At 37.8% G+C, this 26,410-nt stretch overlaps 1 protein-coding gene across 2 annotated transcripts in view; it reads right to left on the bottom strand.

The window, feature by feature from the left end:
* Positions 1–26,410, bottom strand: part of ITGA1 (integrin subunit alpha 1) — a 75,150-nt gene that overhangs the window by 17,527 nt on the left and 31,213 nt on the right. For both annotated transcript variants that reach the window (XM_082337344.1, XM_082337345.1), the window contains exons 5-18: positions 26,226–26,340; positions 25,436–25,563; positions 19,269–19,417; positions 17,424–17,574; positions 15,654–15,819; positions 10,302–10,375; positions 8,325–8,469; positions 7,036–7,178; positions 5,591–5,734; positions 3,944–4,198; positions 3,379–3,509; positions 1,808–1,971; positions 1,482–1,618; positions 388–498 (exon numbers count right to left, since the gene is read on the bottom strand). In XM_082337344.1, coding sequence (XP_082193470.1) covers positions 388–498; positions 1,482–1,618; positions 1,808–1,971; positions 3,379–3,509; positions 3,944–4,198; positions 5,591–5,734; positions 7,036–7,178; positions 8,325–8,469; positions 10,302–10,375; positions 15,654–15,819; positions 17,424–17,574; positions 19,269–19,417; positions 25,436–25,563; positions 26,226–26,340 — 2,013 coding nt within the window. The remainder of the gene's footprint in view (positions 1–387; positions 499–1,481; positions 1,619–1,807; positions 1,972–3,378; positions 3,510–3,943; positions 4,199–5,590; positions 5,735–7,035; positions 7,179–8,324; positions 8,470–10,301; positions 10,376–15,653; positions 15,820–17,423; positions 17,575–19,268; positions 19,418–25,435; positions 25,564–26,225; positions 26,341–26,410) is intronic.

The following is a 26,410-nucleotide window of genomic DNA, read 5'->3' as shown; positions in this document are numbered from 1 at the left end:
GGTAAAACATAATCTTTCTACTCATTCCCTTCTAAGTGATTCATCTAGATTAGAAAAAGAAGCAATAGTAGAAGTATGAATGATGCCAAGCACCATCAAAGTATATGACTAACATTCCCCTGCTCTATCTATGTAAAAAATGACAACAAAAGTGCTTGTACTCTCTTCTATTTTCAGTTAACTCTGGACAGTTTTAAAACCCTAGGCTGGTTCCCAAGCACATTGAATCAAGCTTTTCACTCCTGAAGACTCATTTAGAGGAAACATCTTCTGGACAAGGTCAATGACCTCTTTAGCCAATTTGTGGACAATACTTTCAGCTCTTGTGTGGGCTATGAATTTTACCTTAAATACTTTGGATATTAATACAGAATCTTGCTGACTTACATATTCAGATATTGAATTTGGCAGGTTGCTATCAAGAACAGGTCCACTCTCTGGATCAGAAAAATTGAACTCCAGCAAAACCTTTACAGAGTCCTGAAAGTCAGGCTTATCCTAGAACATAAAGAAAACAAAATTGCTGTTATGGACATTCACTTTAATATCTAAGGAGGTTAAAAAAATGCAAACAATGCTGAAGTAAAATATTTTTCAGTCACACTGTCGCCATCCTTGCTAGAGAAGCATTTGAATGCTTGCAATTGATGATAAAGCATTTATTGTGCAAGCCAATCCTTATAAATATCTACTACAGTTTTTGTGTATCATCTCATCTCATCATAAAAATGTCACATAGCCTGAGCATGTCCAACACAGTTTCATTTAAGAATGCCTCAGAACAGTCAACTCATAGACTTTCCTCTTTTAGTTGTGCTTAAAGGATCAATAAGACAAACAGCAGCAATATCACCTTGTGTGAAGTCAAACTGATGCCTGCTGTTAAGAGATGCATTGCATATTCAAGCAAATTCTGGGCATCACTTGTCATTAGTTTTGAATTATGATACAATTGTGAAGCCACTAAACATTTTAAATGTGGGTACGTTATAATATACATCTCCATTCACTCTGCACATTAGTTACAATCTGGGCAATTTCATACTCACAGTTGCTAATTACATTTCTTTTTTGCAGCGAATAATTATTCTCTATCTCAATGTGATTTTTTTTACCTATATTTTAGAAGGAGGAATTGTATCAGTATGCAAACTAGACTTCCAGCTCACATGCTCCTGCTGAGTTTTGAATGCACCTAAACTACTAACCATGATAGCTGCTTGGTTCCACTAAGTGTGTTATGCTCTTTCTTAAGACAGACACAAACAAAGAGACAAAGGTAAATAGACTGTGCATATAAGTGAATAGTTTATATCTATATATATACACAAATATATAAATCCTAAGTAGTAAACACACTATATGTATTTTATTAAGATTAATTCTGGATGCAGATTTTGTTGTTCAATTTACAATTAATGGAATAAATTTGGGTTATTATAATGTCAACATGAGAAAAACACTTTAAATGATTTACTTGCCAACATGTAGAAGTTATGTTTAATACATTCTGACCCCTTGATAGTTATATTTTTTTGCATTTTCCTCTCATGGCTTTCTGTGAACAAGCTTCGAGATATTTGTCTTTGTGAGTCAAGAGTAATCCAATACTGCAGACCTGCAAAGGAAGTTGAGATGAATATTATGAGCCAATTTGCCTCTACACATTCTGTTTTCCCCAGTATCTTAAATGCACTTGGAATAGTGAATTTAGAAGAGTTGCATTCCATTTTTGGAGAAATAAATGAATGCAAGCATAACAGTTTTATAGCATAAAGATTCCATATCTTAGTGGTTATCTACTTACTGGATTCAAATGCATCTTCCTTTGACTTTAGTCTGGTCTTAAAACAAATTGTGGCATTTATGCATATTGTTTTTCTTTTATTCATCTGACAATTTTGTTGTTGGATATTGATGCTTTTGGGTGTAAATTGCATGGAAATATTTACTTCAGCCACATCGCGAGACCTTAACAAAAACACAAAAAGAAAAAGTGCCTTGAAAATAATAGCAGTAACTTTTTTTAACTTAAGAATGAACTTACAAAATGTGCAACATTTAAGATTAAAATACACATATGTGATCATCTAGACAAATAATTAACGATACACTCTATACCTAGTGCCAGTAAACAACAAATTACAGAGAAAATGGTCACAGGGTTTCTCCACAGTGCTATACTTGTTTCAGAATAGATACCAGATGAAAGAAAATGTTTTCAAAAGCACTTAAGCAACTCTATACAGCCAGTCCCATTTTAAAAGAGACTGAAGGCCCAGACCCATCCTTGAGGTTATCCACAGATGAACACATTATACATGAGCTGGAGGGTAGTATGCCATTTCTTAGGCTGTGGGTAGATAAACAGGCTGAGATTCACTACCAATTTGCTTCACTTTAACGCCCCTTCGCCCCTGTCCCTGCATTCCTGCCTCTCCCTTTGCTCTGGCTCAGTTCCCTTTTGGCCTTGAGACGGGGTATGCTGGTGTACTAAAACAGCAGAAGATTTAGCTGGCAAAATAGCTTTCTTCAGATTTGTGATCTAAACAGTGCAGGGAAGGGGCATCTCATTGTGTTCACACACAGAGGTTTTCGAAAGGCAAACTACCAGATGAAGGTGAGGAGAAGCTGGAAGCTTGAGGATGGTAGCAAGACCTGACAAACTTGATCACCTAGCAAGTGAGTTACGTGGAACAGCAGGACAAGAAAAGCAAGGAACTGGCTTAGCAATTGCCTTACCAGAGAGAGAAATGGTTTTAGTTGTGCTTTAGAAATGGGGGATTACATGTTAGTTTGTTTATTTCTCTTACTGGTATTTTTCTCCCTTAAAAAATATATTGCTCATTATGCCACCTGAATCATGCTCTTTTGTGAAGAAAATGAATTCAGTGTTAACCAGAAAGTTAAGTTAAATTTTTCTAAGATTTTCTGTAGGGAATCACACTTGAGTTTTCTTATTGGGAAGTCAAATGAGTTTTCTTAGTGACCTCTTTACATTTGAACCTGTCCTTGATATTGCTAATAAGATAATAAACAATAAAGTGTGAAAAAGAGAACACTTGGCTTTTTTTTGTATTTTACTTAGTGCTACAAGTCGAATCAGTTTCTATTTTGAATACGGTCTACAAGGACAAGGTCTTCATACTAGGCTAACAAGGTCTCTAAAACACTCCTATATTTATTACTGTTATCCATTAAGGTTTATACTCGTTCCTCCAGAGAGACATGAAAATATGAAGATTCATAGCCAGTGTCAAAGCATGAGATGAAAACAGTATCCTCAAAACAGTCCAAACAGTAGCACATGCAAGTTACATCAGTATCCCAAGACAAATGGTTATTTTCTGGCCTGACAGCTGCAGTGAGTATCCGTACCAGAAGAGGGCAGCCCCACCAAGGCCTCCAATGGTGACATCAATCAGCCCGTCATCGTTTAAATCCATTTCTCCATGCACAGACTGGCCAAAAAATTTCACTTTTTCCCCATCTCCACCTGATGCAATACGCTGTGAAAAGCATTAAGAGGTTTATGCAGTGCATATTGAAGGATTTTATAAGAACATTGAAGATGCATTTGTTGGCTGTTAGACAGCTCTTAGACTCTTTAAATATATTAAATTTTCATTACAATACTCCTAAAAGGGTTACCATGGTGATGAACACACTATAAATTTTCAGAAATGCGAAATATCTACTTTTCTGGCTGTACAGAACATTTCAGAACGTTTCTAATGAAAACATGCAAATATATTTTCTAACATTATTAGAGTCAAATTCAGTTAAATTAGACTGAGTTTAAAAGTACAGAGCATCTTAAAAAAGAAGCTGTCACGACAGGTGAAGTTCACAGTTTGATTCTATGTTGGGCAGACACAGGAAAACAGGATTTGTGCTACATACAGTTACAGCGGCTGCCAACCTGTAAAGTTTTACTTCATACCTGTGAATATTTTTTACTGATTGTGTTGCCATGGCCATGATAAATATAAACAGCTCCCCGGTGATCATCCTCTAAGGGAGAACCTATTACAATGTCATTATATCCATCAAGGTTGAGATCCTTCACTGCAGCAACTGCAGTCCCGAAGCGTGCACCGCAAGGCTCATTCTTAAGAACTTTGCAGGTGTCCTGTTTTAACGGCGAACAGCATGTTTGCTTTATAGGTTCAAGACTCATCTGATATTCAAAATTTGTCTGTGAAAGAACAGATTTAGAGTTTGTGGATTTCCATCAACGTTTCAGCAATGCAGGCTTTCAAGAGCTCCTGTCCAGAAGACAAACTGATGAATCAAATGAAACAATTACATCCCATTCTTAGTGATTGAGTGCACTGTAAAAACTGTGATTCTGTGACTATAATTCAAATGTTCTTTCTGAGCAGCGGGTGGGAAAGACATTCTTGCTCCCTCTCTTTCTCCATCTAGATAGACACATTTTTTGAAGTTAGAGGTTCACAGCAAAGTGTGGTATCATAACAATATTTGGATGTTATTTTAAGTAAACCAATTAATTCTTAAGATAGTGTAAAGAGTTCTTTTAAAGGCATTCTCTTAATCTGAGAAGTAAGCCAAATTTCTGATGAAATACAGATGGCAATACTGTTATTCCAGAAAAAAAGACAGCTTTTCTGAATTTTGTCCTCAGTAGTCACATACTCCACGGCCTAACATATATTTTCTTCTGGTCCAGTGTGCATCCTAGATCAAAAACACACATACAGTATGGTATGTAAGCAATCTTTCCAAGAGATTGGCCCCATGAGTTCCATGTTAGAGATTAGCAGCAGCAAGCAGTTACTGCATCTCCTTTATGTGGAGATGGATAAAAGGAAGCACAGGAAAAACTAATTTCAAACTCTCACATTACTGGAGGACATGGAATTCTTGTTTTCTCGCCAACCCTATTCACCAGCAATTTGTTGTTAGCAACATGCATGTAGAAACGGGAAGAGTTCCTTGTCAAACCAATCCAGTCTCTTCAGGTCCTTTTCTTGCAATAGTATTTTAGGAGACCATAATTGCTAGGACATGCTTTGATAACTGTTATAATGATACACAATGGTACAGGACTAAAAGAAGAAAAAAAAGTATGCATAGACATTGGAAGGAGAGACTTATCAAATTAAGATGTTGAGGTGTAGCTAGTATATTCCTCAATCTAGTCGTGACCTGTTTAAAAGCTGTTGGATGTATGGGGTTTAGCTTTAGGTTAGTAAGCAAGTCTCAAGCATATTGGAGCACATACTTTCAGGATGGATGAGCCCTATTGTTCCCTAATCCATGAAAGCAAAAAGAAAATGTGACAGAAAATTAATCCTATAAATTTGTATCTATGCCATATTGCAGCTTACAGGATATAGTGCTTATCTATATAATACACTCTGTTAGAAAAAAAAAAGTTGAGAAAACAAGAGTTTGAGAAGAAAGTTCTAAAAAACAATCTGTATTATATGCTCAATTGTCAAAATCATGTTTCTGTTTTCAACAAGTCACCCTCCCCAGCTCAAATTACCATATTTCTTTAAAATAAGGACAGGAAGATAGTAAGGAGCATGTTCTGTTCCTGGTCAATAAACACCATCCTTACCTTGTTTAGGCCATAAACATATACTTTCCCTTGCTCCTCTTTCTCAGTTCCCATATACATAGGTGCTCCAACAAGAAGAAGGTCTGTAAATGAGTCCCTATTGATATCAATTGTGGTAATAACACCGCCAAAGTATGACCCAATCTGCAGGAAAATGCAAGGTATAAATCAGAGACAGAGTCAGCAACATCTCCTCTTCAGAGACCTGTTTTATGGTTGCTTACAACAATGCCAAATATTAAGGATTAGGCAGAAATTTTCTTTGCTACCTGGAAGATCTTTTTGGTCTGTTTGCCTTTGAAGCTGGTTTTCTGTTTTAGGGTTTGTTGTCAGATTTTTTTATTTAAGAATGGTCCATTCAACCTTCAACTCTCCTGAGTTTGAAAGGTACAAATGGTGCCTTCTACCTGCTAAGGGGAGTAGGACCTCTTAAGACAGCATTTGAATAGAAGCATCTTGGGGAAGCTAGTTCTGTCTTCAGTCCCAACAATAATACATAGAAGGAGCAAAATCAATGGTCTTAGGCTTGCCAGGGGAAAAAGGTAGGATGGTGGAGGACAAAAGCTCTGAGAAAACACAGTGCAGGCAGTCTCCAAAACTCCCAAGTTGCCACTAAATGCAGAAGAACAAGATCTACACAAAGAGCTAGATGCATTCATTGACTGCGTACAAGGTGTGGGATACATTCACTTCACATCTAAGCTAGACACTCTCCTTTACACTCAACGTGAGAAGCAGTCCCATCTAGTGCAATATGCATCTCATGTCACCTAACAGAAGATGCTTCAGGTAGGCCAGATCCCTCAAACCTTAAAAATGCCTACTTTCCTTCATTGACTGTAAAAGGACTGATTGATTAGCTGAGTTGCAGACATTGGCTATAGATGAAAATTAGGTAACCTGAATTCTCCTGAAAGAAGCTTGTACTGCAGTCTGGGGAGACCCGAGTATGCAGGTCTTTCAACCCTCATGTGCATTATATTATACTACCGTCTTTAATTATGTGATTACTTGTTGGGTTTTTTTCCTGCAGGAACAGCTCTCAGTGAGCTGCTACTCAATGTAACAAGCAGCAATTCAATATTTCATGCTATCCCAGCTGATGCCCTCGCACAAAACCTTGCTTGTCACACCTGTTTCCTGCCAGTGACATAGCCCTTCCACTCAGCAGACAGAGAAAATTGCAAGTACAGAGATGGCTATAACTGCTTTGACACTGCTGAAGGTTTAACCCCCAAAGAGAAAATTTCCAAGGGTCTCTGACTACTGTAGAGTTCGCTTCCCATTACTTACTATACCAGAGCATCTACCTAACATTTCCTTCTGATCTTGCTTACAACTCCCAGTTTCATTTGCTCCTCTGATGCAGAGTTCTTATTTGAAATCATTATTTCTATTTCTCATGCCATATTCCTCTCATCTGTTAATCATGAATGCATACTTACTTGTTCTCCATTTAACCTCTGAAGTACTTGTACCTCTCTTCCTTCCATTTTATAAATGATAACTTGGCCAGTGTGATTGTATCGTGGCTGTCCTGCTATGTACAGTACACCTCCAGGTGTCAATGCTGAATTCACAGTATATCCTAGGAAGGAGAAAAGAAGTCAAGATGCAGTATACACAGAGTGCATCAGAAATACTTGCTGTGATTCAGAGCCTTTTTAAGGCTTACTCTACAACTAGATGTTTAGCCCTACTTATGCCAGAGAATAATAGCAGAGTTAATTAAAAGGGCTGGATGTGTGTTTGTCTACAGTGTCAGAGTCATGAGCACCACTGTGTTATTAAACCTGTTCACAGGCTGGTGAGTCATGTTCACTTTGCTATTCTCACACAGTGTGTGATACGATAGTACTGATGAAATAACTTGTGAATAGCTGGTTGAAAAGCTACTTTCAAAGAACAGCTGTCACTGGCTCACTGTCAAACTAATGGAGTCTTGCAAATGCGATTCTGGGGGCATTTTGAACCTAGCTCTGTTTAATATTAACAATTTAACAACTTGGGTGAAAGAAGACTTAAAAATTTTGCTTTAAACTTAAAATCTACATTTAAAATTACTTTACCAAATTTGAGATATTAAAAAAATAGCTAGTGTTATTCTGCAAAGAAGACAAACGGTGTACTTAGGGAAAAAAATGAAATTATTCTAGTGTTGACTCTTCATCAGTGAAAATGTGGCTTAAATGAGATAACAGAGCAAACAGAACCATGAGGTGTAGAAAGCAAGACCTAGTGGAGAGAGCAAGGCCACTGATGCTTTTTGTAGAAAAGGCTGAGAGGAAAACAATAGCCTGCCAGTATGCAAAACATTATTATACAAAAAGATAGTGGTAAACTGTTGTTCTTGTCCATTGAGTGACAGAAATCAGTTCAATTTTAAGCAAAGATTTAGAGTTAATATCATATAAAACTTTTTAACTATCAAGGTATAGAAAAACTTGATAAGAATACTAGAGGAATTTATGAAATCTTCTCTGAACAGATTAGACATCTCTGTTGGGGAAAGTCTAGACATACTTAGGTACGTAAGTATTTAGACTAGTTTTTTCATTGTAGCAGTAGTAATTTTTTCAAAAAAGAACAAGAAAATCATGAAGTAGACATGTCTATACATTATAAATTTTACAAGGCTTCTAGAATATAAGATCATATTACGTAAGATACTCTTTGTGAAAGTTTTGAGAGAGGTCTTGTCAAAAAGCGTTATAAGACAGGCAATGTCTCTTACCTAGATAGGCTGCAAGGGGTTCATTTTTTTCTGAAAGCCTGTCACGAAAAGTGTCATTAGTTGGCATTGAAATACCACTGTCCTTCACCATGAGCACTGTGCCGTTCCAGTCATATGCTCCAACTGCTCCAAGCATGATCCAATCCTTACACAGAGAAAAACAAAAAGCCTATTCTCCATGTGAAACGTCTTTAGACATTCATTGACCATGATGGTCACATTTGGGTAATGCTTCCCATATATATTTAGCCATGCTTTTCCTTTTATAGTATGGCCCCTACAATCATAGTATGTCTCCCACTTCTTGTTAAAAATGCACCCAACTTAAAAAAAAAAAAGAAAAAAAAAGCCATTCAGGAAAAGCAGCAGAATGAAATGCAGCTCCTACAGCTTCAGCCCACCATTCCAGGCCAAGTAGAAAGACAAAAGGGACTTAGCAAAGCTAATCACAGAATACAACACTTAAATGCATTCCCCAGACAACCTTTCAGAAACTTGGACCTTTCTCTGTTGAATCTGTGAGTCTTGTATATTGTGCAAGAGCCTTTTGTCAATGAGAAATGGTTTGCTGACCTTTCTTGCCTGAAGGTATGAACGTAGCCTTCTAGATAAGACAGACACCAGAGACCCTGAGTCTGTCAATGCACCAAGGACTGAAGACCCACTTCTGAAGTGAGTTGTTTGTGAACTTCAAGAATATACTCTACCAAATAGATAATCTTATAAATAATCCTCGCACTCCCTATCAGGGTAATACTTGTTTTTAAGGTATGATACACCATCTGAAGAATCATCTGTAATGTAGTGCAGAGAGTGAAAATGAATGGAGAGCACTTGTGCAATAAAGTATTTATGTTGAATCATATTGAAGGTCTTTTATTCTCTTGTTTACCAGTGATATGCTGAGCTGTATACAAAGTCACGTTGCAGGTTTTCCTATGGATGTCAGTTTGTCTTGGATTGCTTGGTGTTCAGTTCAGTTACTCTCCTATTGTGTTCTTTTCCACTGTCACTACTTTTTCGTATCTTTAAAGCTTAACTCTTCCCAGTTCTTTTGATCTCATGTGAAATTTTAAGTTTCATTTGTGTACACTGAACAGATCACCACAATGGATACGTTTTGATTTTTAAAGAATAAATAAAATACATAGGGAGTGATTTTCTGCTAATAGAAATTCCCAAGGATTTTTGCATCCCAGTTTAATAAATATTTACCCCCTGAGAATTGAGGTATTCAATGTGTTAACAGAACTAAGAATGTGTTGTGTTACTAATAAATAATGCAGATCATATCCACGACAGAAATACCCTTTTTATATATCTTCTGTCTCAATTTCACCAACGCAATGCAATATCAATTTATACATTAATATTTAAAGAGAACAGTTTTATAGTTCATAGAATCAGAGAATGATTTGGGTTGGGAGAGACCTTTAAAGATCATCTATTCCAACCCCCCTGCCACGGGCAGGGACATCTTGCACTAGATCAGGTTGCTCAAAGCCCCATCCAAGCTGACTTTGAACACTTCTAGGGAGGGGGCATCCACCACTTCTCTGGGCAACCTGTTCCAGTGTCTCACCACTCTCATGATAAAAAATTTCTTCCTTATATCCAATCTAAATATACCCTCTTTCAGTTCAAAAACATTGCTCCTTGTCCTGTCACTACAGGCCCTGGAAAAAGTCTGTCTCTGTCTTTCTTAACATATTATAGACTATTCTCCTGCTTGATAGAAAGTGCTATGGGAGCATTAAATTTAGAGTTCATGTGAAGAAGGTTCTTATTCTCTTATGCTGTCATCGTTTATAATCATTCTTTACATATATTTTTACAAGAAAAACCCTGGATTATGGGAAACTTCCAACAGCAAACAGGACTGTACAAAGAATTCTGAAATACTTATTCCAAATTGATACCATCAGCAACAAAAATCTACTTTGTAAAAGAACTTCTGTTTTCAAACAGTTTGTTTACCTGAGAATAATGAGCACTGAAACCAGCTTGAGACATTTCCATTTCAAATGAGGCTGCCTGCTGGTCTGTTGTTGCTATTAAACAGAAAAAAATTATGTTTCAAAAATGAATTAGTTTCAATCTGAAAAAGTATTTGAGCAGTGTAATGAAAATACTCACATGATAGTAAAGGATAGCATAATTAACTAGAGTACTCAGTGACTATAGTTTGCCATAGATTTTTATAATAAATACAGAAATTAAGATCTGTGTTAAATGCTACTATTAAGTACGAGAGTTTCCATTTTAAGATCATGTCTCAGAACTTGTCCAAGAAATATTTCTGGGCTAAAACTGACCAGATTTGACCTCAGGCTGATGGTAAGTATGTTTGGAATGTTTGATTAATATGGTTAAACCATTTTCCACTTGAGCTAAGCGAACAATAAAACACCAGCCATGTAACCCTGGCCTTGTATTCAAGCAACTAAAAATTCGTAGGCAGCTGATAGAACTTTAAATGAAAAACACTTGATGTTTGCATGAACCTTTGCAAAAAAGAACATAGGAAAATCCCAGCTGTCCAAGATTCATAAGCCTCAGGGCAGCGCTTGGGAACTATAATCCTGCCCAGAAAGTTACATGAAAATCTTCCTGATTTTCTTAAGTGACTTTGAATAAGAAAGGTATCAGGTGATTTAGTACTAGTTTCAGTATCTTGTCAGGTAGTCATATGCCAGTTATTAAACTCTGATGGGCTGCTTTGCTCCCAGGTGCACTTGAAATATCAGGGAAGAGAAAGGTCTGCCTCTTCCTCTACTTAAAAGCAATACTCAAGGACTATTTTGCCACCTTAAGCACCACAAGTAAGGTAACTATATTCTGTATATTGATTCCTCCTTGAGAGCAAGATATGGTAATGGGCAGTAGAGGGGAACTATGAACTCTGCTCTGATGCTTGTCCAGGAAGAGTTCACAATTTGCTACCAGCTGAGTGCTGAGGCAAACCTCCAACTGTGTGAACGAAACCGAGGCATAGCAAGCCATGGCTGCATGAAATTCCAGGCATCTGGATTATTAAATAATACTGAACTTTTGATACTCAGCAACTAAACCACAGAGGTTGCTCCCTGGGACATGATGTCTTTGTTAATTGTTGGGACTTATGGCCAGGCATAGGAAGGAGACATGATCTCAAACACAAAATGTTTGACACACAAACATAGGCCATGGTGTTTCACAAGATGTAGCTGCTTTGCTAAGTCTGAAAAAATTATGGCCCTCTATAAGCATAAAACCGTGAAGTTGCGCATTTGCTGATGAACAATATTTTCGTGTAGTAAAGGATGCTCCTTAATGAGCTGAGAAAGGCAGGACTCTCACAGTCTGAAGCAGGGTACAATGCTGGTACTGTTGGTGTGTGCAGCTCTGAATGCTGCTTAGATAACAGCTCCCAGTCTGACTTTCCATTGAGTTTCAAACTGCCAAGCATCCTACAAAGGATATTTTGTGAAAAAACATTTGTGCCTGCCTATGGGTTGGATAAAACATAAAATTGCTGTTAAAACCAGAAGTCCATGACATAAGACACACAGGCATATGAAAAAGATTATGTGTAAAAATCCGCTGGCTGTCAAGTGTGGGTTTTTGTTGGATTTGATTTTTCAACTATCTCTCAATTTTCCTTTGCATTTTTTAAAGGCCAAAACCAAAAAGAAAACAAGAAATGCAAGAAAAAAATCAAATGTACTATTATACTACCAGGAGGCTATTTAGATTGAGAATTTAAACAGATTCAGATACGGAATTTCAAGAATGAAAGTTCCTGTGACCTCCATGTTATGCACAGAAGTTAATTCAACTACAGCGTATAGAGTTAATTAATCTTTTCTATTTTGCACACATCCAATAAGCTGGATTGTCACCAGAAAGCTAGGTGGGACAGAATTATCTGCTTTTCTCTCCTGCCACAATAATGTGTCCATGGACACAGCTGCAAATCTAGAATAGCTCCTGAAATGCTTTGAGAGGGACAGAAAACCATTCTTGAAGAATCAACAGAAACTGATTTAGTCAGCATCTTCTAGCTCCAGCCTTACCAAGCCATTGGAGCAACTCAACCTTGCTATGTTTTGACATAAAGCTAAGATCCCATTTCCAGTTTCCATTCTGACTTCCCTTGCAGCCAGATTATGTTATTTCTGGGACTTTCACAGGTGGAGGAAGTGACATTTCTTATATCACAGGTGTCTTACACAGAAATCTTAGCGCACTCTGAGTTCCTACTGAAAATCTGGAAATCAAGAAGCCTTTTGGGAGTGGTGAGATCACCTAGCTCATCTCTTACAGTGTGGATGAAAAGAATTTTCCACAATTTATTTTTCAAATGCATATTTTTTGTAATACAGCTAAGATTATATAAAATAAAAATTGAAAATATGGCAGATATATCAAGGCACAGATATCATAGAATCATAAAATCATTTAGGTTAGAAAAAACCTTTAAGATCATCATCACCTTAAAAGACCTTTAAGATCATCATCAACCATTAACCTCGCATTGCCAAGTCCACCACTAAACCATGTCCCGAAGCACCGTGTCTACACGTCTTTTAAATACCTGCAGGGATGGGGACTCAACCACTTCCCTGGGCAGCCTGGTCCAATGCCTGACCACCCTTCCGGTGAAGAAGTTTTTCCTAAAATTCAACCTAAACTTCCCCTGGCACAGCTTGAGGCTGTTTCCTCTTGTCCTACCACTTGTTACTAGGGAGAAGAGACCGACCCTCACCTCACTACGACCTCCTTTCCGGTAGTTGTAGAGAGCAATAAGGTCTCCCCTCAGCTTCCTCTTCTCCAAACTAAACAACCCCAGCTCCCTCAGCCGCTCCTCATAAGACTTTATAATAGGTTTATGTTAAATAAAAAGTAATAATATCCAAGAAGTACATATTTGTTACCGCACCTTTTGTAGAAAATTAAAGCTGAATTCAAGGAGTACTGCAGAACTTGTTAATACTTAAATCAGTATAGTATGCTCAGAGTACCAAAATACTGGAGGATGTGAAGACAACATGTCCTGTGTTCAGTTGGGATAGAGTTAATTTTCTTCCTAGTAGCTGGTATAGTGCTGTGGTTTGGATTTAGGATGAGAATAATGTTTTAGTTGTTGCTAAGTAGTGCTTACACCAGTGAAAGACTTTTCAGCTTCCCATGCTCTGCCAGGTGCACAAGAAACTGGGGTGGGGCACAGCCAGGACAGCTGACCCAGACTGGCCAAAGGGCTGTTCCATACCGTATGAAGTCATGCCCAGTATATAAACTGGGGGGGGGGGGGGGCTGGCCGGGAGGCAGCAATCGCTGCTTGGGGCTGGGCTGGGCATCAGTCAGTGGGTGGTGATTGCATTGTGCATCACTTGGTTTGTATATCCTATTATTATTATTGTTGTTGTTGTTGTTGTTATTATTATTATTATTATTGTTATTACCTCTTACCTCTTCCTCTGCTGTCCTATTAAACTGTCTTTATCTCAACCCATGGGTTTTACTTTTTTTTCCGATTCTCTCCCCAGCCCCACTGCAGGAGGGAGGGTGAGCAAGCGGCTGTGTGGTGCTTAGTTGCTGAGTGGGGTTAAACCACAACACAAGGATTAGTCATCTCAAGAGCTGACTATCACATAAACAGATAACATTTCTACAATTTATTCAAACAGTTAGTTTCACGACTGTCAACATAACTACATTTGTTTGGATATTTTATTAAGCTACAGAACTTTTTTAATGTTCAGATGTTTTGTAATTTTTTCTTATGATTAGAGGAATGAATTACTAAAGTCAATGGACTAGTTAGATATCAAGCATTCCCCAGCAGCAGGGAGTTTAAGCCAGCACAATTTACTCCACCGTTTGGAGGCTGGGGTTTCCTGTGACAGACAGGCACTACCTAATGGCTACTGATTGCTAAAAGTGACAAGGTGGAGCATTACAGAGTGAGACTGTCTCTTCCAGTGGCATTTGGTTGTTCAAAGGGTTGAGCTATGGCATGAAACCTTGAATTTGAGTACACAGATGTGCAGAAACTCAGTCATGTTAGGTCCCTTGTCTGTTGTCATGACTATCAGTTGATTAACTTTTTATTCTATATCCATTACATTTAATAGGTGTAACTAACAGATTTTATTCTATTAATGAAAGACAATGATTTTTCTCACTTTTCTTGAAGTACAAAGCACAAATCGAAGACTAAGTTTTCAGTTTCTGTTTGAACAACTGTTTTTCCACTGAAAGTGTATTCTTCCCAAGAAACATGGACTTAACAAAAGAGCCGCCTAGTCAATGAACTTTGAAGCACTCAGTGAGCTTAAGGAGGCTAAACTTTGGGCTTTAGAGAGATTAAATTCTCCTCAAATGAATGTTTCCAAAGTGAGGAAAACAAAAACTTCCAGAAAGTAAAAAGATAAGAACACATAAACTGGAAAAAAATATTTAGTAATAATCTGCTGAAAATAGTAACATTTGATCGAGCTAAATGGTACACTAAAAAAATACCTAAATATGTCTGAGAAATATAGCTCCAATTTAAAAAACTTTAAAATACTGTCTCATATTTGTATTATTTCTTGACATTCAAGTCAATATTATCTTTTGTTCCAGCTGGAAACTACACTATTCCAGCTACTTGGAAAGTTGAGATGTTGAAAAAAATAAGTCCAAATAGATGGATGGTTTCTTTGTATGACATGAATCCCTTCAGAGTTGGCCAGTGTAATCTATAATTTATAAACTCAGTCTTCTGTTACCAGTAGTGTGATTGAAACAAACAGAAATTTGGACAACATTGCCTAACTTGGATGGAGAATGTAAGCAGACATTATGAGAGAATCACTTTTCTGTGCTCAACTCTGAGTATCATGAAAATTTCCAAAGGAAAAATATATCTTGTCAACTCTATACACCAAGTCCATGTTAACTTGTATAGCAAAGTAATATGTTGTAATTAACAACTAACCAAAAAGAGAACCTAGAAGTATAGGCAGATGAACTCATGATCATGGGATAATCAGGATATGGTCTGGCAATGCTTTTTTACCTAAGGGAAGGCAACTTCATGTCTACCCCAGCTAAAACAGTAATGGTTACTTACCCTTTCAGGCTATCGTCTCCACAGGCTCTAACGCATCAGAATATATTTCAGATCATTATCTATGTTTTTGATGTCTATTGTAAAATATTTTTATGATCAGCATGAAAAAAATACATGCATAATACATTTTATGCAGCACAATATCTTGCAAAGGAAGATAAAAGCGGGTAATCTTCTATTTGCTTCAGTTATAATGCATGCATGAAGTAAAATTTTAAATAATGTCATACCTTCCAGGGCAAATATTCTCTCTCCAAGTGCTTCAACGATAGTTACAAGAGCTAATTCATCTGAGACATTGAAGAAATGCTTTTCAGTAGGCTTACTGGCAATTGATTTTATTTCCTCTACAAATTTCTCAGTACTTAAATTTCCTCTGTTGTAGCTGCCAAGAATCTAAAGAGAATTAAAAAAAAAGTAGTCAAGGATAAATTTTATAACCTGTTTTAAGAGATAATTTTGAGGCAGGTTGTCAGAGAATATTGGGAAATTGTATCTAACCTTAATTTGCTCTGTTAAAACCTCCCTCAAATAGATTTGAAACCATTCTTTTCCAATGAGAACAGAACTGTATGAGAGCTTGGTCGTTTTTCTGCAAGTGTCAACAAAAGCAAACAAAGCAACTGTATGGTGTAATGTCTGCTGTCCTCAACTGTCCTTTTTTCCCCTTCTTCACAAAATTCTAATGATTTAGTCTATGATTCTATGATTTGTTGAAGTAGGCCTTAATTTAGGAAAAAAACCCAACACGACAAAACCCAAACCAGAATACACAATTGCACTGGCTTCTGCATAGGTACCACCAGTTCTCGTCATAACACGGTTATGAGCAATTAATGACATGTTAATTAGGCACAGGGTAATTCTTTCTTGTGCGCAGATTTGCCCTATAAATACATATACAACAACACTTGCATCCAGTGCTAACAACTCCAACACAGTACAAGACAGTACAAGATTTGGTCTGCAGTTTTAACACCACTGATGTAAAAACTCAGGATGCCTCAGAACAGAATGACTCCCTTCTCCAATTCCCACACTGACAAATATTTTTCATAGAAAAAAAGTGCTCTATACACTTAACTTTGAGAGGGAAATAAAAAACAAAATCCCATGTTCTAGCATTCCTGGACACTGGAACAATCCAAATTTGGTTCTAGACAGAGATTTTATTGCTAAAAATTATTGCAGCTTCAAGGATGACTTTTTCTTTAATGATCTCTAGCTTTACAAGGGAAAGTACTGAAAATTTGTGTGCTGCTGGATTCAACTTTTGGTTTGTGTCTTTCTCTAAATTAAAGACAACATCTTTCTTGAAGTTGTATGGTTCCATACCACCTCATTCTACCAAAACAAAGAGACATAGGAAAGGAGAAACAACAATCCAAAGTACCTTCAAAATAAATGTGAAAAAACAGATGATCTGAGTATAGAATGCACAAATACAGTGGAGAGTTTGCACCATATCTATCATTAACGTTTCCGTATTTCTCGATATCGGTTAACCTCCATCATGTTTATCCTCTCATTCAGCTACTAAGTTTGCTCAACATGAAAATGACAACTTTAGAATCCCAGCACACAGAACAGCCATAATAAGCCTTTTTTTTTGTGGATGGTTTACATTTGGTTTTTTTTTTAAAGTTGGTAATACGTCTATAGAAATTGCTCAGAAGATTTGAACTAATCCACTCTATTCAATATTACTCTTAACAAAAAGGATTCGATTTTATACTGCCCCTCAAACGCTTTCTTCTTTTTCTTCACATGCACACACACCTGTAATTACCAGGAAGACAGATAGATTGCTTTTTCTTGTGCTATAAAATCAGAAAGCAAGTGTTTAATGGTGGGTTTTTTCAGCTTCTTTCTTTTTTTCTTCTCTGAAATGATTATATTTCCATAAAAATTCTGTGAAATGAACTTTTTAAACAGAAATTACATTTGGAAGATGAAACATGCTTTTAAGATTTTGAATTTTCCCATTAAATTTCACTTACAGCAATAGCAAATCTCTGAATGTTTTCATCTTCACAATTATCGATCACTTCTTTTAATCTGTAGTTGTCATGTGATTCTCCATCAGTCACAATAACCATCACTTTTTGTACTCCTCTTCGGGCACCATGAGCCTCAGTAAAAGCCTCTTTCCTAAAGGGAGCATAAAGTGTTTGGAGAAAGGCAACGTCAGCATTTAGCACATGCATCATATTTACACAGTCAACCATAAACTAAAAGACTTTATATTAACTAAGAAGCAGGAAAAGATTAATATTAACCATGAACAAATACAAACAACAACAACTGGAACTTACAAGACAGTTCACAGCCAGAGTTTCACAAGCATTCATTCATTATTCATTCATTTGAGAGCAACAGCAGAAAATACAATGCTGGATAGTGAAGAATTCTTCCCCTCTCCAGATAAACTTCTGGCACCTTGAAACAGCTTTTGGCAGCTTAAAAAAAACCCAGCCAACACCTGCCCATCCTGAAACCCACATACAAAAAACCAACCTATTTCCACCATACAGCAACGCTTCAAGTAGTCACACTATTCAGCTACCAGCACACCTCTGCACATCTACAACAAAACTGGGTGTTGGGGATGTGGAAGAAGTAGGTTGCAGGTGAGTGGAGGCAGGTGGGGGCAACCGGTTGAATTCTACAGGCGCAGATGGGCAAAGAGGCAGCTGCTCACCCAGACTCTGGAGGGGAGCAGAAAAGGCGAGGTTGGATTAGGGTTCTGGAGGAGAAGGAAGGAAGCAGGCCTTCCTCTCTTTACAAAAATATCACAGAACCGTAAGACTGGCCACACGAGTTAAAGCTACGATCTACCAATGATGATGGCCAAAAGTGGATGGATAGGAAGACTGCAAGAACAGAGGAAGCTTTTGCTGGTAGTTTCTGTATATACAAGCCTGCAACAGTTTGTGGTGCACAGGGACTTTCTGAACCACATGTGGTTTCTGAGTATTTGGCAATTGTCAACTGGCTCTGCTTTCTTGAACTTGTTCAGACTCCCTCAAGCTTCTGCTTGTATTAAGGAAAACATCACTGGTGAATATGTAAGAACATCATTGGATTTAAGACATCATATCGACAAAACTTTGGTCAGATAATCAAATAGTTCATCAGAAAGATGCTGCATATTTCACTAAATGGTTGTTTGGAAGTCTTTTATGGAATAAACTCATGCTGTCATGCTGGAAAAAAAAAAGAAGAAAAGAAAAAAGATACCAGGACACCATTGTACAGTTTAAAAGTGTCTGAGAGATTTTGCATTTACTGCCTGTTCTGCAAAAGTCAGATTTCATTTTTCTCATAAAGGAAGCATTTCTAAATAATGCTATTGCTCCCAATGATCTAGAATCTTCAAAGACTTTGGATATAAAATGTATAGGTTTTCTGACAAGTGTGAGCTCAAACCTCGTAATAATCTGAACTTCAGAATGAAGACAAATTAACATTAAAAAGTTCTATTTTTTCCTGTTTCCTGTGAAAAAATTAATTTCCTTCATCTCTCTACATACACAGTTCCTACCTGCTCTGTGTGGACATCAGATTGTCAGCCCTTTGCTTAGGACTACAACCTTGCTCCATGTCTCTTCTTATTCCCTATTTCCTCCATTCAAGAGACAGCTGCCTTTTCAGGGTGCCACATACAACTGCTCTAGATGCTGGACAGAGTCTGTTTATTCACCCTCCTTCTAAATTTTGTTTGCTTACCTAAAATCAAGTCAGATGTCAGCCACATCATATTTTTAATTTATAAAACCAGAACCGTCAGCATATCTGTTTATGTTTGTTTCTACCATATGCAGGACAATATTTTGCGAATGTACCTTGCCGTATCTATTCCCAGGGCTGTCATAGTTTGCGTGCCACCCCGCTGGTGTATTCTCGTGGCTGCAGCCATCACATCTTCTGTTGTTGAGTATGTATTCAGGAAAAATTCATGGACTACAGTCTGTCCGTACTGAACAATTCCAACCTGAAACATACAGTTCATGCTAAAAATCAGCTACCCTTAAATAAAGTATCTGTGTCTCCTGCAGTGGGGTAAATGCCCATCTGTACCTACAGCCAGGAAAAGAAATGAACTTTGTGTGTTTCCCTCAGCATGAAACACCTATAAGCATTTGAGTAAGACTGGCTAGAAGACACTCAATCTCATGAAACATTTTGAAGTTTCTAAATTGTTTTTATTAAAAATAGGAACAAAGTCAAATGCAGGCTCAACTCCTTGCTGTTCCTGACTTGTGGTAGTCTGTGCTGCAGCTCTGCTCTCCTCTAGGCCAAGGCAGACCAATGCCCTAATCACCAGTCACAACTTCTCAAAATAGTTTTCGTTACAGCATACAAGGCCATGGTTCACTCACAATTATCTTCATTCCATCCAAATATAATATTCCTACATCTGATAGTTCATTTACCCTAGCTTATTATTTAGCTTAGAAACAGCACTGCAATGGCAAATTTAGGCCCTCAGGGTGAGAAGACCCAAGTACCCTTATCTTGATGAAGACAGCAGGGCAGTCCAGGACATGGCCATTCTCCCAGCAAGAGGTAATCCAAAGTAAGACACCTGACAAGTGCCAGAGGGAAAAACGTGAATAAAGTGGTGGCTTCTGGAATGGGGGAGGATGATGGAAAGACTCTAGATGACCTCAGCAGGACAACTCTTTGTGTGAAAGATCAATGCATGGGATTGGAACTCAACCACAAATGCCTGAGGGAACTTGCTGCAAAAACAAGAGTGAAATAAAAAGATGAGCAATATTCTTAAATATTAATTTCTCTCATTCATTTCTGTTAGTTTTAATGTTTTGGCAGGTTCCTGACAGCTTTTACTGGGAAGAATCCACACAATGTTCCATTAGCATATTTCAATTTTATGTTACACATGGCAATTTATAGGTGTTATTTAGGATAATGCAGTATTACATGGCATGTTTATGTCTCACTCATCTATTATTAAAAGCACTCTAGCATTTAGGTACTGAAGATCAATAAGACCTCTGGGATGTTTATGCCATCCTATTATTTTAGAAGTGTCTTAGTATGTACTTTGCAATTGCTTTATAGATGTTTTTTGAAGTACTTTCATAGCCTCTCAGATTCTGCACAATGTTGGTTTGCTTGTAGAAGGGTTAGGGTTGGATAAATATTTGATACTAAACATCAGTATCACGATCATTATGAAAAGCTAGTTACATACGGTTATGGGACTATAATTATAATGGTATGTGGTAGCAAAATCTATCCCACTTAATTTCTGTATCCTTTTGAAAATACAATCAAACCTGGAAGAACTGATGTAAGTTCAAAGTTAGACAAGTTGCTCCCCTTTAAGATATTTTAATTCTCTCTCGGAGGCATGTCCTCCTCCACCTGTAGCTGAGAGCATCCAGAGGCTGCATGTTCTCGTGGGCAGCAACCTATTAATCCTGCACAGTGTTTACACAATAGGCTGGGGCACACACTGTATTACTGCTCAGAGCAGTCATGTGGCACCGACTAAACCCCAAGCTGAAGACAAAATTTTTAACCTGTTCCCTCCAAGACAACTATTGTGTCATGCATCTAAAGTGACATACAGCATAATCTGAACAGGATGCTGCTAGTCATTTAAAAACGCTGCCATTAACTGGTGATAAACAAGAGGTTTGCATTATGTTTGGTCTTTTGGAGCAGGAGGAGTGCCTTAAGTATTCCAGAACCGTGCACAAGTGTAGCCACAGACTATTGTGCGCGAGGGAGCCCACCGCTGTGGATTCACAGGCTCCTTATCTGCAGCTTTGAGGATTTTATTGGTATCAAGGATTAAACCAACTATTGATTGCTGCAGTGCGAAAAGCATCTGCCGGTCTTTCATGATTCTAGAGATTCATGCTGGCATTGTCGTTTTCCTAAAAAAGATTACAGGCTGACATTGAGTTGTATCATTTCCTATTTGAAAGGAAATGTTGTCCATGATCACAGCAAGTAAACATTTTGAGCTTTTCCTTCTCAGGAAGTAAATGGGAAGAACATCTGAGTCTGGAAAACTGCACTGTGTTGCATAGCTTGTAAATCAGGAAGGAAGGGGAGCATGTGGTTATCTTATGGGATACAATTGTTCTTCCTTAGCACCACCTTTGAAAACACTGATCATGTTCTACGCATTTCATGGCATCAAAGATGAGCCATTCCTCAAAAAGGGGTAACGAAAAGCTTCCCAGAACCAACAAAATATGACTAGGCTGCATGTTCCAGTCTCCTATAGGATCACAGAATCAAGTGCACCTGGTAAAATTAGAATTACATTCTATTAGATAGCAATGAAGGTTTGAGCTTTTGCAGCCTTTTAATCTAATGGAAAACTATAAATGACACATCTACATGATGCAAATGTGCTTTTACGGGACAATAAACCTGCTCAAACTGTGTAACTTCAGCAAACCCCTAAGAATGATGCTTACGGGCATTGTATGTTTTGATTTGCTTATTTAATTTAAATCTGGAAAATGCAAGAGTACTACACAGAAGAATGTACTTCTGCTCTACTCCAGAAAACCTAATATTTTTCCCAGCATTACTGACCATAATCTATTGAACATCTTTCTAATTCCTAAGTTTATGTTCCCTTCCCTAGCATTCCATGGCTTTTATATTACACAAGGGAATAATTCTTTAATTGTCCCCAGTTCCTGTGAAAAAGTGTTGTACAAGAGAACAGGCAAGTGAAGGACTGTTCTACTTTAGCACAAAATATTTCTGAGGCCAATTATTTATTGTTGTTCTATAAGTAAATACAGCCCCTTATTTGGAAAGTACATTCTAGTTTTCCCAATAAATTATTAAGCTAATCTATTTGGTAAAAAAAAACAACAACAAAAAAAAAGAAAGGAAAACCATCTAGTAGATGGAAAGGATATGCTAGGAATTTCACTATTGGGATGTGGAGGAAAGTGAGAAATATTTTTGGTTGTACTTAAATAATATTTAATATAAAAGAAAGGCAGAAATGCTTTGGGAAGCACTAGTGGATAATACATTTTATCATATGGAGAGCCAGCTAAAGATACCTGAATCAAAGCAAAATTGAATTAATTCTGCTACATTTTGTTTGCTCCCAGGGACTCAGACAGAAATTACTTGCAAACTATTGCAAAGGTCTTTCTTCATCCTGAATCTTTTTAATACTTCTTTAATACACCTCTGTCCTTCTGGAGATAAAACTGATCATAAGATAGGACATGGCATGACTTATCAGTCCACTAATACAGTCGCTTTTGAGATATAATAAGGTACAGGCCAAATGCTTATAACTGCCTATGTCGTATATTAATGAAGAAATAAAACCGGTCTGAAAATTTCTGAAGGGTGTTGCAACATAGCTTTAAAGCTGGAATTGAACATATCAAAGTATTCTGCTTTCTCTTTTGATATCCTTCTACCACAGAAGGTTGCTCATATGTAAAGGATTAAAAAACACACCCTCATATTAAAAAGACAATTATCTCTACAAAATTTTAAAAAGAGGAAAAAAACTATCTTGCTTTGCAGTTACGTTAAAATGTGGAATAAAGCTGGGAGAAATATTTTGTTCCTAATTGTACCATTTTTTCTCATTTAATTCCTTCTTCCTTTTCCACTTTTCTATCATCACTTTCCCTTTACTTCTTTTATCCTTAAGCTCAGGATATGCAGCTTAACCATCAGTATGGTGTTGTGGATTTTCTGGAGAACGGAAAGAGGAAAGGAAGGAAATACTTCTGCAAAAATTATACCGTAAACTTTGGCTTTTTGCATCTGGCTTTCTGCATGTGGCTTTCACTTTCAAATTTGCCAAACATGGGACACTGAGGAATTTCTCTTCTGACTTGCCACAGATCTAATGATGATTGTTCATGGAGGGGGTAAGTGGTAAAAAAAAAAATCTCACAAGGCTCTAATCAAAACAAGGTTTTGAACAAGTCACACCCAAGCTGCTAAGGAGTTATTCTGTAATCACCTCATTCCTTTCCCATGCAAGAGGAAAACAATCTGAAGTCAGTGAAAGTCCACTAATTTCTATGTGCTCAACAATCCCCAAAAGATGAACATGGAAAAATCAATTTAAACAGACAGAAAGTAAACAATTGTTCCTGTATTTCTATTCTGTGCTCCCAGAGAAGAGGGGAGAAATAAGCCTGCTCTGGCGTTTCTCCTCTTCCCCATTCAACAGTCATTTAAACACAGTTTCTGAGAAAGGAGAGAGTGTGGGTGGAGAGGGTATAAACTTGTTACTACTTTTAGTTGTGCCAGGGTTCCCAAGCAGGGGGCTCAAAGGAGAGAAGAGAGATGGGATATGTTCTGGGGAGAGGGGGGAAGGTAAGAGAAACCAAGAAAATTCCACTTAGCTTTTGCCTTCCATTTCCAGTTTTTCAGCCTCTCTCCCCCTTATCCCATTCTTATCTCCCCTTCAAATGTTTCTGCTTTGTAGCAACCAGATGCCAAAGCTAACGTTCTTGAGTGAATAAGTGTACATGTGAGAAGAGGGGTAGCTATGCCAAACTGTGGGTAGAACAGATTTTGTGGGTGGAGATGGCAGGCTGCTGGAGTGCAGGCCAGCAAGGGACCTTTTGTGCACAATCTGAGTGCACAGACGAGGAAGGATTCCAAAACCAAACATAACAGAGGTGTGGCAATGTAAAAATTTAGGAATTGCAGGGTTAGGAAGAGAGGTAAGGGTGCAGTAGAATTGATTGCCCTGTGTACTATTCCCATGAAGCCCTTTGGGCAGAAGGCAGTGATGATTTCCATGCAGCCATTGCCCTGTACTGGAAAGTTCAGGTTTAAGTATTTTCCCAAGATCACACATGTTTGAGTAATCACCAGCTTAAGGGACCAGGAAGAATTTTTTTGTTTTTCCTTCTTCCTCACAATATCTGGAAGAACAACATGTTTAAAATAATAGGATATGATTGTAAACTTGACAGTTTATAAATAATAGTTTTATCAGCCAGTGTTCAGTACAGCCAACAGGGGAGCTGGGTGGTAACTCACAAACCCCAATTAACTTGGAAAATGATGGGGATACTCTCTGCAGGCAGAGGTATCCTTTACACCTTCTCACAGTCTCCTTTGTGAAGGCAGCAGCTGAATGTCAGGAGCTAAGCTGAAGTGGCAAAAATGCTAAGTATTGGCCTGCAGCGTATCAAATATCATACAGGATCCCAGAAAATCCTTGATTTTGGGAGGAGGAAAAGGGACGAGTGAAAAGAAGACCTGGTTTCTTCTGTTGCTGTTGATAAAGCTTTCTCTGTTAAAATGTATCCCAGCATCCATGTTTCCCCCTTCCCCGAGTTCTGCCGGAATTGCTATTTACATACTCTGTTCAGCAGACTGTGAAACATATGTCAGATCCTCGCTGGGGTAATTGGTTCTAGCTCCGTTAATTCTGCTGGAACTGTGCTGATTTATAGCAGCTGGGAATTTGGCCCTCTCCACTCATTATATAAATGCAGCTTCTGACATTAATAACATGCAGCTTAACAGCCACTCGTTAATTATGATTTCATATGTCTAAAAACTGTATGCTCAATGCTCCACAGTACAAAATATTGAACACTGCTCCAAAAAGCTTATAATCAAAGGCTGTCTGAAACATGCATGTGCACCTCAGAGAAGCAGAAATGACCTTTGTGCTATGAAGTACAAAGAAGACAAGAAGCGGTTGTGGAGACAAAGGAAGTGGGAAAGGACAACATGCAAGCGGCCTCACTTAATGCACTGAACTTTTGTCTCTAGGTTAGAAAGTTGCTTTCTCCAGAATGCCTGAGCAGTGGGGGGAGGGAGAGCCTTCCTGACATTGTTGCTTGGCAGCAGACACTGACTTAGTTGTGGTTTCAGCTATTTTGTTTTAGTACCCCATTGCCGTAAGTTCTTGGAATTGAAGAGCTCCACAGACGACGCTCCACCCCATTTTCTGGAAACCCTTTTTTTCCTTGCAAATTAAACAACCATAAAATATCTACTGTGTTACCTGTGTTTGCTGAGGACCTATATCCATGTTTTTCAGGAGGCTGTTTAGGAAGGCTGTGACACTCTCCCATGGATAAATACTGTTGGACCCATCGAGGACTATGACAATGTCCAACTGGGTTTTACACTCTGCAACACAAATTGCCACATAAGAATTGATACTAACATGGATTAAATATATCTCACAGCTCCGGTTACTTTTGTGATTAGTAACAAATGCATATCTTTCTGCAGTGGGGCTGAACTGCATATTTGACGCCAACTGTCATTCATCAACTTTTGCCTCGCATTTTACATGATTTGTGTTCCCTTTATCAGCAAGGCACTTTCTTGTAGCAGAAATTTAAGAATGGGATTAGAAGATCACATAACTGGAGTATTTACCAATGACTCCTACTTTCTTCAATGTCAATCTGTTCCTCTTCAATTTTTCCAAAGGACCAGGTCTTTAAGACTTCTGTCTATATTACTAAATTGGGTTTGTATTAGGTCTTAAAATGTCGTCATTATTTAAAAAGAGTCTTTTGGCCATAACTAAAAAACATAAGCAACTATTTTTAGCAATTGTGTTTGGATGTCACATAGCACTCTAATGATTGTTTATACTGAGATAAATTCCAAAAGTAGCAAGAATTTGGGTTATATACGGACAATGAAAACATTTACTTAACTTGGTAATGCTGGTAGCTAGTTAAGCAGTTCATACTTTTTGGTATGCCCATGTGTATACATTTGTCTTGTTTGCACTTCGTATTTTCAGACACACAAGAGAATTACTGTGGCATGCATACCTTGCACAGATGGAGCAATCGCCTCAACGGTTTCAAAAGTGGAGCTGACATTAGAGCAAACGCCAGTTGTGTAATGCAAACGCCCACATTTATAAGCGTAAAGTGGTCCACATGCCTGTAAAAGATGAAAAAGAGTGAAATTTTTTTGTTATGGTACCTTAGGAAAAAACAGACTTTTAAAATTG

The sequence above is a fragment of the Platalea leucorodia genome (genome assembly GCF_965183815.1).
Source record: "Platalea leucorodia genome assembly, chromosome: Z".
NCBI lineage: Eukaryota > Metazoa > Chordata > Aves > Pelecaniformes > Threskiornithidae > Platalea > Platalea leucorodia.
This window is presented reverse-complemented; position numbering and strand designations above follow the sequence as displayed.